This window comes from Solanum verrucosum, unplaced genomic scaffold (assembly GCF_900185275.1).
Source record: "Solanum verrucosum unplaced genomic scaffold, falcon-dt-bn FXZP01000238.1, whole genome shotgun sequence".
NCBI lineage: Eukaryota > Viridiplantae > Streptophyta > Magnoliopsida > Solanales > Solanaceae > Solanum > Solanum verrucosum.
The window spans coordinates 3,592,883-3,611,217 of record NW_026020630.1 but is presented as its reverse complement, the minus strand read 5'-3'; the positions used below and the strand labels follow the sequence as shown (position 1 = coordinate 3,611,217).

Sequence of the window (18,335 nt, the reverse complement as noted above, 5' to 3'; positions counted from 1 at the left end):
TAAAATGTGCTAAATTTTATTACTTGTGCTTTCTTGTAGAATCATGTATGTCAACCGTGAAAAATAACCTAAAGTGAAGGTCTCGGAGATACTATTTCTCAAACTGCGACGTGATAATCATGCCTGATTGACAAAACATTTCTTGTGACATGAATCTCTTTTTTCGGGATATACTCTAAACAAGGACTAAATATTAGTTTAAGGGGCTAGTTGTAGAGGGTATGCGGAGGGGTAGAGGTAAGCCTAAGAAGTATTGGGGAGAGGTGATTAGACAGGACTTGGCTCAGCTTCACATTACCGAAGACATGACTCTAGATAGGAAGGAGTGGAGGTCGCGTATTAAGGTTGAAGGTTAGTAGGGTTAGCGTGTTGTCTTTCCTTGCGAGGGTATGGGTTGTTAGCGTTTGTAGTAGTCCTAACCTTGCACTTGCAGTTCTTGTTTGTGATACCTACAGCCTTATGTTGTGTATTGCGTTTCACTTCTCACATTTTTTATTGATGTTATTGTCTCCTTTGTTGACTATTTACTTTCTTCCTTATTGTATGTTATGTTTTATACACTGTTTTCCTCTCCTTGTACTTGGATTTGATGTACTTGAGCTGAGGGTCTCTCGGAAACAGCTTCTCTACCTCCACGAGGTAGTGACAAGATCTGCGTACACTCTACCCTCCCCAGACCCCACCTAGTGGGATTTCACTGGGTACGTTGTTGTTTGTTATTGACTACTTTCAAGAGGTAAGATCCAGTGAATTGGAAACCATTAATTTCTCAAGGCCTAAAAAAGTAAATATTTGTTCAACTATTTTTCCAACCGTCTCCTACTAATCTATATATAAGTAACAAAAAGTTGAGTGGAAGTCACGCCTTTTTTATTAGTTCGTTGTTCACGAGACACAAACAAACAATCGGAAATTTCCGGTGAAAAGTCGCCGGAATCTGAGATTCCTTGCCGGAAGCGGCTATGAAAAGCATGACGAACAAAGGAACTAAGAAGAGCTCGAAAATCAGAAAAACAGATATTACTGAATCGGGAATATTGAAGGAGAAGAAGATGAATAGTTATAAGGAGGAGGAGAAGAAGTTGAAGCGTAGATTGATGAAATTCGAGGAATTACCGGTGTATCTTCAAGATAATGAGTTCATCAGAGACTATTATCGTTGTGAATGGCCTCTTAAGGAGGTAGCTCTTAGCGTCTTCTCTTGGCATAATGAGACTCTCAATATTTGGACGTAAGTTCGAAATTCCAATTTTCACTTCATTTTGCATATGAATTGCGTTGATTTTCAAGTGTTTTTTAGCTCTCATTGTACGAATTTCAAATTTGTAGGATCTTATCTTCCATTTGCACAACGATACTCTCAATTTCACTCATTTGCATTTGAATTTCGTTGGTTTTCCAGTTTTTTTAGCTCTTGTTTTACTAACTTCAAATTTGTAGGATCCTCCATTTGCACAATTAGACTCTTAATTTCACTCATTTGCATTTGAATTTAGATGATTTTCGAGCTTTTTTAGTTCTTATTTTACTAATTTCAAACTCAGAGAATCTCTATTTTCACAACTTGACTCTTAGTTTCACTCCTTTGCATTTGAATCAAATCAATTTTTGAGTTTTTTTAGCTCTGATTTTACAATTTGGAGAAACTTTTCGCACAATGCGAGAATTCAATTTCACTCATTTGAATTTAGCTGATTTTCAAGTTATATTAATCATATGCTATAAAATTTCGTAGGCATTTGGTAGGTTTTGTGGTGTTTGTGACGTTGACGGTAACGAGCTTGATGAAGAAGACGGCAATGGAGACTCTGCTTGCTGGTTTCTCCAGGTTCGTTTCGTAATTTCAATGATATTTTATGTCCTTTTTTGTCATTTCACACATTGGTTAAAGAGATACACGTACTATTCTAAAAACAGACCGGCGGGTGTGGGACGGTGGCCGACCATGAAGAGCAATGGCTCAGCTGATTCTTTTCCGGTGAGTTATCGTTTTAAACAAATTAATTTATACCATTTACACCGAGTGTTTTAGCGGCCTTTTATTAATAATAATAAAATCCTCAACATAATAAGTATATCTTACTAGACCTTACTTTACTTAAACCGTTCGTTACGTGTTTTGTTAAAAATTCAGTACATTTTTTTTTTTTTAGCTTAGATAAAGACGGTAAAAGACATGAGATGACACCACTTTTCGAAAAGTATGGGCTTTTAGTGGATCCTACTTTTGGAATACTTTAGAAATATAGCTGAGCTGTGCAATGAATCTTGCTATTTCACCGTTTTCACGGGTCCTCTTAACTAGCTCTTTTTTATCTTATAAGAATTCGAATATATATTTTTTCGTGTTAAGATTTTTGATGTGATGAATTTAAGTATTTTAGCTGTATCTCAACTGTGCAAATTTTGAATTTGTTATTTACTTATATGTATTTCTAATCTTTTAAGATTGAGTCTGTTTATTTTATTAATTAGTGACATTGATAATATCTTAAGCTGAGGATTTATCGAAAACAATTCTTATATCTTTATAAGGTAAGAGTAAGGGTCTATATTGCATATTCGTAAGATTTCATTAATATGTTATTGTTGTTGTTTGACAATAACAATACAAAGTGATTCAACATAGCCTTTTACTATTTGGACATCAGCTTTAGCTCTTTTTTTCGTAAAAAATAATGATTGTTAGAAGATTTGACATAAAAAATACTCCACAATGGACAGGAGAAAAAGATATGTAAGCTTTTGGGTCTAAGGGTCGTTTGATACGTGGATAATTAGTATAATATTTTTATGGGAAAAGGGCTTAATATACCTCTCAATTTTGTCATTTAGAACTGATATAGCCCTCGTTATGAAAGTGGCTCATAGATACTCTTACTGGTATAGAAATAGCTCACATATACCCTTTTCTCTAACGGAAGTGAAAAAATTAATCTTAGTTTAATTTCTTAATAATATTTTAAAACAAAATATAATCCCATATGGACTTAATCCTCCTCAAACATATATTTTTTTGACTTTTTTTTTTGTTTCAATGACTAATTTAGATTTATTATTTTGATAGTCAAATTTATTTATGTTTCACTAATATTCTTGTAAAATTTATTATAGATGACCCAATTTTTTTTTCCAAATACAAAAACTAAATTATAATATAGCCGAAAAATAGTTTTAAATTATAATATAGCAAAAAAAATTGTTTTAAATTTTTTTCTTATATTAAGGAATAAAAGAAAAAATAAAATAAGAATAAGAAACTCAAATAATGATAATCAAAGAAGTCAAAAAAATAATTTATGTATGAAAAAGATTAAAATATACCTTGAACTTTGCTAGAAGGATCATATATACCCCTAAATGATTTTAAAAAAATTAAAGGTTAAATATATAAATTTAAAACTAATTTTTTCACTCCCGTTAAATGAAGGGTATATGTGAACTCATTTTGTAACGGTAGGGCTATATGTGAGCCGTTTGTATAACGGCAAGGGTATATATGAGCCACTTTCATAACGAGGGGTATATCAGCTCCAAATGACAAAGTTGAGGGATATATCAGACCCTTTTCCCTATTTTCACGATAAAATTTGAGATGTAATTTTGTTTTATGTTTAATTTGAGGTATTAGCTAATCACAAAATTTTTAATCCCACTCTTTATACGAAAATGATTGGATAGTAATCCCATGTAGAATGTGAGAAAATATAAAACCTTGAGATATCCCAGCTACCCGTGGGATATCCATTAGATCATGCTTATATCACCCTGCGAACTAATTAACCCCAATAAAATTTGCTTGATCACTCCAATAATGTCATTGTCACAATCAAAAACTTCTTAGGGGTCCATATGGATATAGTTATTAAATTTGACGAAAGAGTTAGCAAAGTCAGATTTTTGGAAATGGTGACACTGACAATGTAGAGACATATATATAAATACCTTAACTCCATTTCCAAAGCCAAATGTTTTTTACCTGATAGGTAGGTAAAAATTTTGAGGGTGACCAAACGTGTCAACTCAACACAGTTACAAAGCATTCCAAGTGCCATAAAATTCTTTGACTATATGTTTCACTAATAATAAGGCCACTTCGTCATGGCATTATCCTTGGTATTGCTGTATCTGCAATTCATCCAACCTAACTGCTATACAAATTACTTGGAATTTTATCATAATCAGGAATTTGGGGTGATATATATGTCTGTATTGATGTTATTAGTAGCAAATTTAAAGATAGAGGAGGTCAACCATTTTGTTGAAGTATAGATATGAACTATGCAGACTGTCTTAAAAGTAGAATGATTAAAATTCAAAGGAAAGATAAAAGAGTTGTTTGCAATAAGAAATCTGTGGTTACAACCAGGCTGGTTGTTTGTATTGTTACACTTTAAGTTGGAACACCTGAGTTGAATATCAGATCAAATGTAGTGTCTTATCAAGCTCTCTCAATTCTTGATGTTGATGAGTAGTTAAAAAGTGGTCTTAATTTCAGTTGAGAGATCCTGGGCAGTCAGATACCATTCATGATATCTTTCGTTGTCAAAAAGTTTCATGAACTTGAATGGACTATAACTTTCTTGGCTGCTCCATAAATCCAAAATGCTAGACCAGTAATGGTGAAGTCACAAAGACTTTTTTTCGGAGACCACAAAAGGTGGTTCCTACTGAAAATAATTGAGTTTATTGCCAAACGTATTAATACTGCCTATCTTCTAAGATTTTGTTGTAAAAGCATTGATGACGTCCTACTTGCCACTACCTCCAGGCTCCAGGCCAGCTTTGTGACATTACTTAGCTTCTACAGTTGCAAAATGGTAACCTTTTACTATATATCTAGGTGCGGCCCTCGAAGGAGGGGTTCCAGTATAACTAACATTATTGAGTGGAAAGAAGTGATGCATCTTAACCTCTATCATATTTTGGGAAAAAAATTGTTTCTGTCATGCGAATGTTAAGCGGTAAAAAACTAAGCATCATCTCATCGTAAAATTTAATTACTGTTTTGCAGGATTCTTACACTAGTCAGATCTCAGACCCCTCATTTCTAGGTGCATATGGAGATGGTTATGAAGTTGCCATATGGCCTTGGTTTGTTTTCTTAGGAGGAGCTATGATCTGTTTGGTCTTCAGCTCTGTCTCTCACCTATTTGCTTGCCACTCCCATAAATTTACCCTCTTCTTCTGGCGTCTCGATTACTCTGGGATTTCGATCATGATCATCTGTTCATTCTTCGCTCCCGTATATTACACTTTCTGTTGTCAGCCACACTGGTGTCTCCTTTACCTATCCTCCATTACTATAGTCGGTATCCTTGTCATTATCACTCTTTTCGCCTCGGCTCTCACCTCTGGTACATTTAGATCATTCAGGGCTGTTCTGTTCCTTGCTATGGGTTTCTCAGGTGTGATTCCTGCAGCACATGCTGTTTCCCTCTACTTTCATCACCCACAAGTACTCGTGGCTCTAGTCTATGAGATCACCATGGGCCTTTTATATGCTGCTGGAGCAGTGTTCTACGTTACAAGGTTTCCAGAGAGATGGAAACCTGGTACATTTGACCTTGTTGGACAGAGCCATCAAATCTTCCATGTACTCGTCGTTGCAGCTGCCCTCTCACATAGCATAGCAACTCTGGTTATTATGGACTGGCGTCGAGGATTGCCACCATGCAATGCAGGTATTCTTGGATAGACTATAGTACATCTGCAAATGGCATTATTCCCAACTCAGAAACTTCATTACTCTTAGCTCCTAACACAAACAGGATTCAGGAAGTTATCCTCACTAGTTATATTAGTAATAGTTTACGATGCATCAATAAAATTGATAGTTCTCAGACTGTTGTCTTCGTATCTTACTGAAACATATAATGTTTGTTGTGCCATGAATTCCTACGAGTCCATGTATACGTGATATACATATAATGTTTGTTGTGCCATGGATTCCTACGAGTCCATGTATACATGATATACGTATAATGTTTGTTGTGCCATGGATTCCTACGAGTCCATGTATACATGATACACGTATAATGTTTGTTGTGCCATGGATTCCTACGAGTCCATGTATACGTGATATTTGATACCTAGACTTTGTTTGAGTGCTAGAGAATCCTCAAATTAGTGAAACGGGGTATAAACGAAGGAAAATATAGCTAGATATTCAAAGATTTATATTGTTGATTCCAAATTCCAATTACCTTGAAACTAAGATGTAATTGTTGTGTTGACTATCCAAACGAACTCTGTGCTGGAGATGGCAAGATAATAAAGATTCAATATAGTCGATTATCGTGGTAATAGTTGTTGCAAAGATTAAGTTCATGAGCAACTGAAATTCCACAAAATATTCACTTACAAAGACGGTAAAGCTAAATACAAACACATCAACTTGTTTGTACCATACACCAAATCCTAACAACTATATAGTGAGTATATGAGTATTGTGCATTACACTTTCTAGTAGGTGTATGTATAGTATTAGCGCTACTGGTTCGGCCTAACCCAATAACTTTGACTCAAACCTTGTATATGTGTTAAGAAATTTAATAACAATAACTCACAACAGTCAATGAGTTCAATGGCATCCCAAAGTATAATTATTAGATAAATGAACCATGTTCCTTTATCGATCTTCAATGAAAAGAGTCATATATATATATAACTTGAAAGAACATTTGTAACGGATTGTAAAAATTGATTTACGTGACTGTAGAAATTCGTACGCATAGAAATCATTGAATAAAACAATTCAAGATTCCAAATTGACAATTCCAACTATTATATTATATGATGTTGGAATTTTGAAATTACCAAACAAGTAAAAGAATGAAATACGAAGAGGGAATATCACGTGGTGCAATTAAGACAAAACACCCCAACCAACCAAGTAATTAATTAACTAACACCAAAATTCAAACCCTTTTAGAATAAAATTAATAAGTGTCTTTTTCATTATTCTAAAACATTGAATTGTTAAACCAAATTAAGGTTGAAAAAACGACTAATTAATATTCTAACATAATGGAGATCTTTGAGGAATGCCTTTTCTTCTACTTATACTAGTAGCCATATCTTCTTCTGTAATGTTGTTACAATTATTAGCTGATCTTCCACAAACATGCATTCCACTTCTCTTCTTCCTTACAAATTCAGTGCATGGAAAACTCATGTTCTCTGATCCCGAACCCGTGGACGATGACGAGCTCCATGGCTCGTCATTGTCCACGATCGTTGAATGGGCTGTGTCGATGGCCATGTCATCGTCGCCCATATCTTGAGGGATAAAGAAGTCAGAACTAAGTTGTAGAATTGTGCATCTTCTTAGAAATGGGGAAAGGTCCTTGTGGTGCTTTAGCACAAAATCTACCTGATAATGACAAACAAAATTATTCTCAACGTGATCGATTTAACGAAAGTCATTTTTTAGGAAAATACTTTCATAAGAAAGTCATTTTTTAGGAAAATACTTTCATAAGAAAGTCATTTTCTGGTTTTTTGGTTAGCTTGTGATCAAAATTGCGAAAATGATTCCATTTTATTAAACTTTACAACCCAAAATTTTCATATATTAAACTTGCGGTCAAACTTAAATGTACAGTATTTTTTTTTTTCATTCATCAACCCGAACACCAATTTTTTTTCCTTTCAAATTTTCCATGGAAAAATGACTTAAATTATAATTGATGTAAACACAAACTTAATCATACCTGATGTTTGGAGGAAATCAAGTAAAGTGTAATTATGCATATAGTTTGAGATTGCACATATAAATTTTGATCATATTTATTAGTAGGAATCAACTATGATAAGAATATGATAAATTAAGTAGATATGAGTACTTAAGGGGTCGTTTGGTTGCTGGAAGAGAAACAAATTATCTATGTATTAATTTTTGTATAACTTAAATGGTGTTTGGTAATTGGTAGGTAAATAGGAAATATGTTATTCACGTATAAAATTAATACGATGTTTGGTTGATAATTTAGAAACCCGAACAATTATAACTAATACATTTATAAGTTATGAGAGAATCTATGTATTATTTTATGCAAGAAATAGAAGATGGAATAATTAATTTATGCATAACTAATACATAAAATATTACATAGATTCACTCATAACTAGTTCCTACATTACTAATTATACCTGCATAACTCTGACCAGCTACCAAACGACCCCTAGTTTGAATCCCAAAACACAAAAATTCTTTAAATTAAAGAAAATTACCTTGCATCCAAGAGAGCAATGAATAAATGGTTCTTGAAGACTCCTATCACAAGAAGTGCAATAGTTTCCTCCTTTGAATTGCCTATTTTGAGGCCTCTTCTTGATAAAAACCACTTTAGCATTGTTTATTGTATATGCCTAGCAAAATTATAAATAATTAAACAACATTATTTTTATTCTTATTAATAGAAAAGCCAACAATCAAGAACATTATATTGTTGGCAAAAGTACAATAAATAAAGCAATTTACTAATAGAAAATCGCTAATTTTCAATGGACGTCCTTTCAGAATTTGGCTCATCAGAGAATGGAAAAGTCATCGGAAACGTTACCAACAAGCCAAATTTCCATCATAGATTAGCGATTTTCTAATAGTATTTATCTTTTAAATGAATAACGTACCTGAATATTGGAGCAATCAATAAGGTTCTCTATATCTTCTAATCGAACAACCTCATGATATACATAACGTCTAATTTGAAGCAATCTATGGACACGATGAGAAGTGACACAATGAGGACAAATACTAATATTACAATCCAAACAACAAACATTCTTCTCATTCTTCTTTGCACTTTCATGAATTGAACATGGCACAAAGAATTTCTCCACATAAAGAGCTTTCAACCATGATGGCTTTTGAATTCCCTATACACAAAAATATAATCAATTAGTAGATGTTGATATACTAATCAATAAAGAAACTTAGGGAGCAAAAGTATTGTTTTGTTTAAGGAATAATTCAATATAATCACATAGAAGATGAAAGAAATGGAACCAAACCTTACCATAATCACATAAACAATTATTCTCTCAAGATTGTCGTAGAAATTCAAAAACTTCAAATTCTGAATCCGACGTTGTCCAAAGACTCAAACACTTGACCAATGGACATGAATATCTAAGTTTTGATTGGAGAAAGAAGGGAACTATAGTATGGAATTAATGATATAGTGTATTTAAGGAGAATCACAAGAGATCAGAGAAAATGGAAAATATATTAATTAATTATTCCTTGGGTACATACACACAACATTTTGTCTCTGAGCTTAATTATAATTTATACTATAAGGTTTAACTTTTTTATATACTTGCAATGTAGAATCTTTACACTGTTACAATAAAGATCATTGAAAATATAACTAAAACTATTTACAATAATAAGTGAGATTAATAACCTGAAAAAGATAAGACAAACATATTACAACAAATTAAATTATATTAATTATGTAAAAACTTATTAATTAGCTATCATAGATTTTAAATTATTTTAATTAACATGTAGAGAGACAAAGAAATATGAAAAAAAAAGAAAAAAGAGTAAGATAAGAGAACATGGACTTTGTTCCCCCATATATATTGAATACAAAATTTTCTCTATCTCCTTGTGTTGAGAGCTTAATAAACCCTAAACTAAAGGAGCTCTTCTTGAATTATGAGCTACCTTGCAATTTATTTATTTGTCTTTTGATTCTTGTATCTTTATATCTTTGGGATCTTTGGTGTGTTTTGACTTTCTGATAAATAATAGTTCAAGTAAAAAATTCGCATATTTGTTATTTGATAGTTCAACTATGAATTTTTTTATTTTTTTTTAAGATACTTTAAATGTATTTTTGACCGTTTAATTTTATCTAAAATGAAAATCATCCATCTGCGTAACTTGCTTAGTTTCATTTTTCAGAAGTAATTAAACAAAGACAAGACATGTACGAGGAAATTCAGATTATGGGAAGTTAACATGGCAACACAACAATTAACAACAACTCCACTAATGAATAAGTTAATGAACAAGTAATTAGTTTGTTTTATATTATATAGCAATACATAGAATTAATGGTATGGGCTTAATTTGAGAGAGGAAAACAAGTCATGTAGCACTAGTTAGACAAATTAATGACATGATTAATTAATGTGTACTCTTATTTGCTAATTTTGAGAAACAGCCTTGTTTATTGCACCATTATGCTTTAATCAAGATGTTATCTTGGAGATTGAAAACTTTACAGCAAAGTAAAAACAAGAAAACCCACTTTTGTAATTAGTCCACTCTAATTACTTTTTTTTTAATTATTATTTTCCCTCAGCTATACTATTTAAAATGAAAGAAAAATCATTGGTGTTCTCATCCCTTGATAATAATTTGATGATTTTATGTTATGATTGAATCATGAATTATGATTATGATCTCTTGATCCATCTTTATCACGTAAATGTTATTTTTGATTATGCTAAAGAAAATTTCAGATGATCTATAGTTGATTCATTAAAAATTTAGTACTTATGAACGACATATAATTCATATAGAAATCTTGATGGTTTTTCTGGATTTGTGACAAGTATTAATTAGTCATGTTGGCTTTAATTGTGTAATGTAAATTGTAATATGTAGTTATTTCATCTTTTATTCTATATAAAATAATACGTAAATTTCCTCATAACTTATTACATATATTAATTCTACAGGCTTTTAAATTACAAACTAAACACAATATTAATTTACATGAAAAAACTTAACTTTTAATCAATTACCAAATATAATGTTACCTATACAAAATTTAGTACCAATATAATCTATCGTCAAACGAGCTATCAAACGATCCCGGATGGTCAAATAAAAGGTCAAAGATTGAGAGAGGAACAAAAAGGATGAATCAGCTATTGAGGCACACGAGGGCAGATCTCTGTATTTTGTTGAGTTCAAAAAAAACATAGGAGTATTTAAATTGACTTCTCCACATGATGAGGCTCTCATTTCTACATCATTTTTAACTTTCTTCCTAATATACTATTCTCATGGCGGTGCAACTTGTAAATAAAACATAATAAAAAGGACAAACAAAATTTTTAACAACAATCAACTTCAGACTCGCGAGTTAAAAATTCAAAAAAAATTCACACATACATGTCTAAAGGTGGATGTAGAGTATTAAAATTGAGTTTATCTGAATTCAATATTTTTTATATAAATCTATGAAATGTGTTGTATATCAATGCCAAAAGTCATAATTGTTGGAACCATAAAATTAAACATTGAATTTGTCTATATACAAGTTTAAAGTTAGGTTTGTGAATGAATTTGTTTAAGCTATTCAAATTTTGAATATTTATATCTAAAGTTAAACTTGATTATCTCCGACTTATGTCTAAGTCGAAACTATCAAGCCTAACTTCAAACGCATTGTACCTTAATTACTTGAAGCCACTTTCAAAATGAAATGCAGCCGGCCCACTTCTTGACCTTTTAGCAAATGGGCTCTGTCTGATAGGAGCGGCCCATTAACCAGGAAATTAGGGGTCAAATTCACAAATAGGTTGGTCTTGATCTTTTGGCCAATTTTTTTAAGAAATAGCCTTTACTTCAGAAAATTTATTAAGCAAAGTTTTTGTCTTACTTATTTCGAAAAATTATGAACTAATACATTATACATACCAAAAAAATTAAGATGATTCTGAATTTTTGTTTCATGAACCAAAAACTAGGGGGGAAAGGCGAGGTCGATCCTTAAGAAACAATGAGTTTCTTTCACCAAGTCGCTTCATATGGATCCACAAAATTTGGGATCAAACGCAGTTAAAAAAATATATTATGAAAAATTTATGGACTAACACACATGAAAATCTTAGATAATCTTGAAGTGATTCCGAAACTCCCAAAAGGTGATGTCAGTACTTGAGTAACAATGAATATGTCGTTACGAATGGACCCACAAAATTTGGTGCCAAACAAAAAATGGTCTGACTTCAAAAATTTAATGAATTAATACACATGAAAACTGAGATAATCTTGAATTATTGTTTCATGACCTGAAACTCCAAAAATAAAAGGTGACGTCAATCTTTGAAAAACAATGAATATAAATTTACTAGGTTGTTATGAATTGATTTACAAAAATTAAAGTCAAACGAAGTTGGAAATTAGTTCACCAATTGGTGAGATTAATTAAAATACCCAAATTTCTATTTCTAAAATTTTAAGTTTGTATGTTAGTGTTCAATTAGTTCATTCAAGTGGAAACCAACTATTTTCCCACATTAGATTGCTTAGTTGCTGTTTTTTATTGTCGAAACATTCCTAAAACATGTCCCAAAATAATTACTGTTAAGTGGTCCAATTTTTTTTTTTATCAATTCCTAGGGAAAAAAACATTGTTTCTTTGTCTGCTGATAATTGATTAATAGCATATTAATATCCAATTGATATGTCTTTTTTTAATTATTATTATCCAATATTCGATATTTGTATTAAAATTCGATTAAATTTGAATTCGTATTGAAATGTCTCACGTTGGTCGCTTTCTAACAAAAGTGATTCCATATCAAGTGGGGACTCAATTATTCAAACCTGAAACCTCTAATTAAGAATGAAAGAGTATTTGTCACTCCCTCACAACTCATGTTTATTTCATTGCCGATTAATTAAGAAAGAAAGAGTAGTTTGTACATCCATGATGTCATGATTTGATTAATCATGAAAATTGGGAAATACTTGTACAATTATCTATATAGATCTGCCAAAGAAGAATAAGGATATCTCCAATTTTATGATGTCAAATTTATGCATGTGTTGAAGTTGATCCATCAAATCCTAGCTATATCTTGGCAAATCAAGAGACAATTGAAAGATTGACAAAAATTGTGCTATGATTAATGTTTGAAAAAAAATATGACAAAAGGTAGAGTTCTTTACTATGGTAGGAGATAGGAGTACATATTTATTCAATTACAATCACTAAAAAAATAAATAGAAATTAGCAACGAAATTATTATTGATAGCTAACTTTTCCTCCTAATTCATCGTTAAATAGGATTAATGATATTATTATTAATGATAGAAGTTGTTAGAAAATTTACAAATTACATGTGTGAATTCGATTCTTACTATCTCTTCAGCTTAGCATTCTCTTTCCTCCGTGTAATATACAATGGAAAAAATAGATCTTGTTCCACACAAATACTTGTATAACTTCTTTTTTTTGCCAATTTGTAGCTATATATATTTCCACTTGAAAGCTAATATAAGTTTTAGTTTTCTTGGTTTATGAGTAGACAAACTAACAAGGGAAACACTCCATAATCTTAGCAACTAGTAAATGTTGGGTTAGTTGTTAGTGATGGAAATAGTATAAAAGAAAGAGAAACATTATTTACATTTTTTTCCATTTCCAATGAGTTGTCATGTTGGGATATTATTATTAATCACTGATTTCACAATTTAAATTAGTGACCTATATAAGTTTTAGTTACTCTAAGGCTCTTATTTTGACCTATACTCATTAAACAATGTCATTTCATGTTAAAATTTACATATAATGTAAAAAGAGCTTAAGTTATATATATATATATATATATATATATATATATATATATTCAGAGTGATGATAATTTATATTATTATGTAACTTTTATTTGTCGTAGTAGTAAGATGATTTATCTTGATTTTAAGATTACAAATTTCACATTTTAAGGAGTCTAACGCGTAAATATCCTTTTTGATAGTGTATAATATATGTTTTAAGTGATGATATGTATAACTTAAATTTGTACGGCACTGAAAGTAAAATGCTTCTTATCAAAAGCGACTTCATATCTAAAACTTAACTTCGAAACCTTTTATTAAAAATGAAGAATAGAAGAAGTACTTACTACTCAACCAAACACACCTGGTGATCCGTGTATATAAACCTCAATAAAATAGTAACATGTTAAATAAACTTTTTCGTGGTCCCCTAGAACTAGACTTTGATTTGTCATTCTTTAATTCTATGTATATATATAAAACCAAAACCTCCATTTGTTGTCACTCACCATTCAACTCCAATATATATCTTAAAGATTTGAAGTTAGAAACTCACCATTTCTTCTATATATTCCTCAAGAAAGTTCCAATTCTATCAACTTTTGCTAATCATTATATTCTCATCATCCAAAAAGATATAATCTCTCTTATACCATTCTAGATATGAAGCAAGTAATGCTACTTATATTTCTACTTTATTTATCCACTCTAATCCATGAAGCACAAGGTAGACACTTGAAGAAAGGACATAAATTACAGGTGAGAATATATACAACATTTTCTTCTAGAATTCTAGTGCTAATATTTTCGAGTTCTCTGATTATTTCATCTAAAATCTTATACATGCATGTCTCGTCGTGTAGTTAATTTTTATTTATTTTTGAATCAAACATGTAACATAAAAAAACTAGTTTCTCTATGGCTTTTAGACTGAGGTGTATATAAAATGTTAGTCGTGTGACTAGGGGTGGAACTTACGGGATTCAATAGAACCCAATAGCTAGCTTAGTCTAAAACTCCTCATTTGTGTTGAAAAAAATCATTTAATATGTAAAAGTAACTATAACAAACAAGTAGGTAAAACAAAATTGTGTTTCAAAACCTATAAACTAAAAGTCCTGACTATATATATCTCTATGTATGATTATCTTATCTAGAAGCTTAAGAGAAAATATATTTTTAACTTAATTACTATATAATATGTCTTAATAATATTATTATTTTTACTATGCAGGAAAAAACTAATTTGATAGGAAGTAGTAAAGGAGTTATTGGAGAAGTTAGTCCTCTTTGCAAAGATGGCCATTGTTCATCATTGACCACAAAAGGAAGACTTTCAAAAGTAGCCAAAAAGACACACCATTGGTTACCAAATATTCATGAAGATTATTATGGCCCAAGAGGACATAGACCTAGACACCATTAAATAGTTTGCAAAAAATAGCCTTCTTTTCCTTGTAGCTAGCTAGCATATTAATATTCCTCATTTTTTGTTTTCTTGAGATACTTAAAATTCTTAGGAATTTTAATTAATTAGGAGGATCATCTATAAAACAAAAATCATGTCTATGTAATATTCAACAAAAGCAATTTTGTAGCTTCCCTCTAACATTAATACTTTAACTTTGCTGAAATTGCTTCAAATTCAATGGATTTTCATTATGTTTGTTTATTGATTTAAGTAGTTCTTGATCACTGATTTCTGGAATAATTAAATAGGAAACTTATGATAAAAACCACCTCTACTTCTAGTTCTACCACAACTCCAAGATTAAGATATGTTATGTGTGGATTAGTTGCACGTTACGTTATGAAATTTGCACTGTATAGGAAAAGAGCATTACAGTGGAGAAAAATAAAGAGGTTGATTTATTATTCCCCGGGTTTCAAATCGTTAGGGCAATTTCAACAAGATTTGAGCCTAAATCAAACTTCATAGAGAGACCTTATAGTTTTAATTTTTTTCCCCTAGCTAACATGGATAAACTGAATAACAATCATATTCAGTGTAATATTATATAAATAAGGCAACAAAATTGATAGACAAGTAAGTATTATAAAATGAGAAAAATAAAAGATATTATTAGAAGATTAAAAAAGAAGGAATAGGAGGAGCTACGACAATGTACAGAAATGCTGCCCTTCTTTTAGGATTAGGAAGATTTTTGTAACATAAAAATACCATGCACTATACTCTCATATCATTATTTATTATTAATAATAATACATTGATGATTGAGTCATAATCACTTTTTTTTGTTGGGTGGGGGTTGGGGGTGGAGGGTGGAGTGGGGGGTCATGCTCTTATACTATTGCTTGTGACACTGTCATAGTCACTTTGAGGGGTTGGGTTTTAACCTAATTTTTATTTCATTTCAGTCCAACTCGTTTCAGCTCAAGCATCGTCTATTTTTTAACTTAATCTATTTTGATATTTTCGAATTCAATTCAATCCGCTTATTTGATATCTCTTACTGTTTACTTAACAAGGGCGTAAAATGATCGTGTTTTGTGACTCAAAATACAATATTTTCCTGTCCCAATTTATATAACTAATTTTTCTTTTTGGTCCGTTGTAAAAAAATGATATATTTCTATATTTAGTACTAATTTAACTTCAAAATGTCTATTTTACTCTTAATGAAATGATTTATAGTTGTACAAACATCTATCACTCATTTTAGACCACAAATTTCAAAAATATTTTTTGTTTTTTAAACTTCACGCAAAATCAAACTAAATCATATAAAATAGAGCGAAACGAATATTATCTTACACATGAACCTTCATTTCCTATTATAAAGTTACTTTAACATTGTTAATTTGTAAGAATTATATCAATATTCACCAATTTTACAATTTTTGGTAAAAAAGAAGAAGAGACCATATGTAAGTTGTATATAGAATATGTAAGATGATGAAAGACACCATAGAATCTGTGATAGAAACCTTAAAGCCAAAAGGTCACAAAAGAAATAAATGAAATTATATAATAACTCTATTTTTTGGTTTGATATTCTAGCTTTATATATATTTGGTTATAAATACACCAAAATAATTGGACAAAAATTGGGCCACGTCAAGTTCCATCAACTACATTTTCCACCATTCACCCCAATTTAATGCAACAAAAAGAGATTCTTGTACTATTTATTAATGGGCTGACTAAATTCCCATAGCAATGGAAACCCCTTGATTTGGACTTTGCTCCTAATTAAAAAAATATCGGGGTATATTTAAGTTTAGTTAATTAAGTAGAGAAATATTTTTAAGGCTATTAATAATTTAGAAATGAAATTAATAATTTGTTCCTAGTTTAATGGTGTTTCCAATACTTCTCTTAAAAAAATATTATGTAATGTTATTTAACAATTTACAATATGTTTGTTGCTATAAATAAAAGTATGTTATTAAAAATAAAATAAAAAATTTAAAATTATATTATTTAAAAAGTATTATTCATTTTGAAAGAAATTAAAAGAAAAGAATGTCACATGGAATGAAAATAGAAGTGACAAAGTTCGATGCACGAAGGTCACACGACTCATTTTTTGTGTATACTACGATAAAGATATTGTATAGTTTAGATATAATTATACATCTAAAATTACATAAAATACTATAAATTAGTGTTTATATTTAATCTTAATCGCAATTAAGAAAAAATGTTTTGATTCCTCAAAATGATAATTAAGTCATGTTTTAAAAAAAAGGGAATGAGAGAAAGGAATCCACACCTTTCTTTTAGTCTTTGTTTGTTGTGTAGACATCAATCAAAACTGACTAGGCTATGGACCATCTAACATGACAAAAAGTTTTTTTGTTTTTCCTATTTTTCAAGATTAGAATTTTTTTTTAAAAAAAATTTCAGTGTTCGATATTTATTTTGATTGAACTAATTTGAATTGGCGTAAAAAAATCACACTGTAAATCCACTCTTAAATTCTAATTCGAAATATCTAATTAAGAATAAAAAAATACTTAATAACCACTCTATCATATTTTTTAGTTTATTTTTGTTTCCCACTCAATGTTCATTCCCCGTAATATAGCCACAGACTAAATTCAATTCTGCATCAAGAAATCTCACATTGAATATAAAATACTCCATGATAATAACAATTTCATATCAAAAACTCAATATATGAGATTTATATCTAAAAAATAAAAAAATACTTAATACTCCATCACCGCGACCTCAAGTGTGGTTTCAAAGATTAGAATTCTAAAGTGCTTCACTATCTTTTCCTTTATGGTTACAAAAATATCTAATGTCATTTTCTTGCATCATCAAAAGAAAAAAATAAATATATCGTAATCTCTTCCTTTTTATACCAAGTTATAAAAATACATAATTACATCACTTTCCAAATTCGTGCCCAATAATATAATTCATTTCCCATGTATAAATATGGAGAAAATCTTATGTTACATCATATCTAATTGCTTTCACACTGGCTAATTAGCAAACTTTGACTCTTAATTAATCATTTTTACTTTTAATAAGGGCAACATTACTTGTCTCCAACAGCTTTATTATTTTTCATTTTGATAAATATAAATTTAAGTTATATAAGTTGTGTATACGTACCAACTTTTCTAAGTTCACGTTACTCTTAATTAGGTTAATGATTTGTAAATTTGTAATTATTTCGTAACAAAAAAAAAAAGAGCGAAAAAATAATTATTGAATCTAATTTAGGCAATAAAATTGTTCAAGTACTAAAAACGATCATGTGAAAATCATACATGACGATAACTATATATAAATAAATATTACACTTTATCTATGCGAATTTTC

The 18,335-nt window shown here is 30.3% G+C and overlaps 2 protein-coding genes across 2 annotated transcripts; one reads left to right on the top strand and one right to left on the bottom strand.

Moving 5' to 3' along the window:
• Positions 1-962: 962 nt before the first annotated feature.
• Positions 963-5,764, top strand: LOC125811966 (heptahelical transmembrane protein 2-like). Its single transcript, XM_049491514.1, has 4 exons — positions 963-1,231; positions 1,736-1,828; positions 1,918-1,978; positions 5,015-5,764. Exons 1-4 carry the CDS (start codon positions 963-965, stop codon positions 5,696-5,698), a joined length of 1,107 nt encoding a protein of 368 aa, XP_049347471.1. The 3' UTR covers positions 5,699-5,764.
• Positions 5,765-7,021: 1,257 nt separating this feature from the next.
• On the bottom strand, positions 7,022-9,026 carry LOC125811913 (protein RGF1 INDUCIBLE TRANSCRIPTION FACTOR 1-like). The gene is made up of 4 exons (XM_049491458.1): positions 8,991-9,026; positions 8,638-8,883; positions 8,236-8,373; positions 7,022-7,375 (listed from the first exon to the last, which is right to left on the bottom strand). The coding sequence occupies exons 1-4, from the start codon at positions 9,024-9,026 to the stop codon at positions 7,022-7,024; spliced, it is 774 nt and encodes a 257-aa protein (XP_049347415.1).
• Between the last annotated feature and the right edge of the window lie 9,309 nt (positions 9,027-18,335).

Bases quoted from the DNA above. Each gene is read 5' to 3' on its own strand.
- LOC125811966 (XM_049491514.1), top strand. From the start codon at position 963: ATGAAAAGCATGACGAACAAAGGAACTAAGAAGAGCTCGAAAATCAGA. The intron at 1,232-1,735 runs GTAAGTTCGAAA...AAAATTTCGTAG, and splicing joins GAGACTCTCAATATTTGGAC to GCATTTGGTAGGTTTTGTGG. The intron at 1,979-5,014 runs GTGAGTTATCGT...ACTGTTTTGCAG, and splicing joins GCTCAGCTGATTCTTTTCCG to GATTCTTACACTAGTCAGAT.
- LOC125811913 (XM_049491458.1), bottom strand. From the start codon at position 9,026: ATGGTAAGGTTTGGTTCCATTTCTTTCATCTTCTAT. The intron at 8,374-8,637 runs GTACGTTATTCA...TAATTTTGCTAG, and splicing joins TTGATTGCTCCAATATTCAG to GCATATACAATAAACAATGC. The intron at 7,376-8,235 runs GTAATTTTCTTT...TGTCATTATCAG, and splicing joins ATTGCTCTCTTGGATGCAAG to GTAGATTTTGTGCTAAAGCA.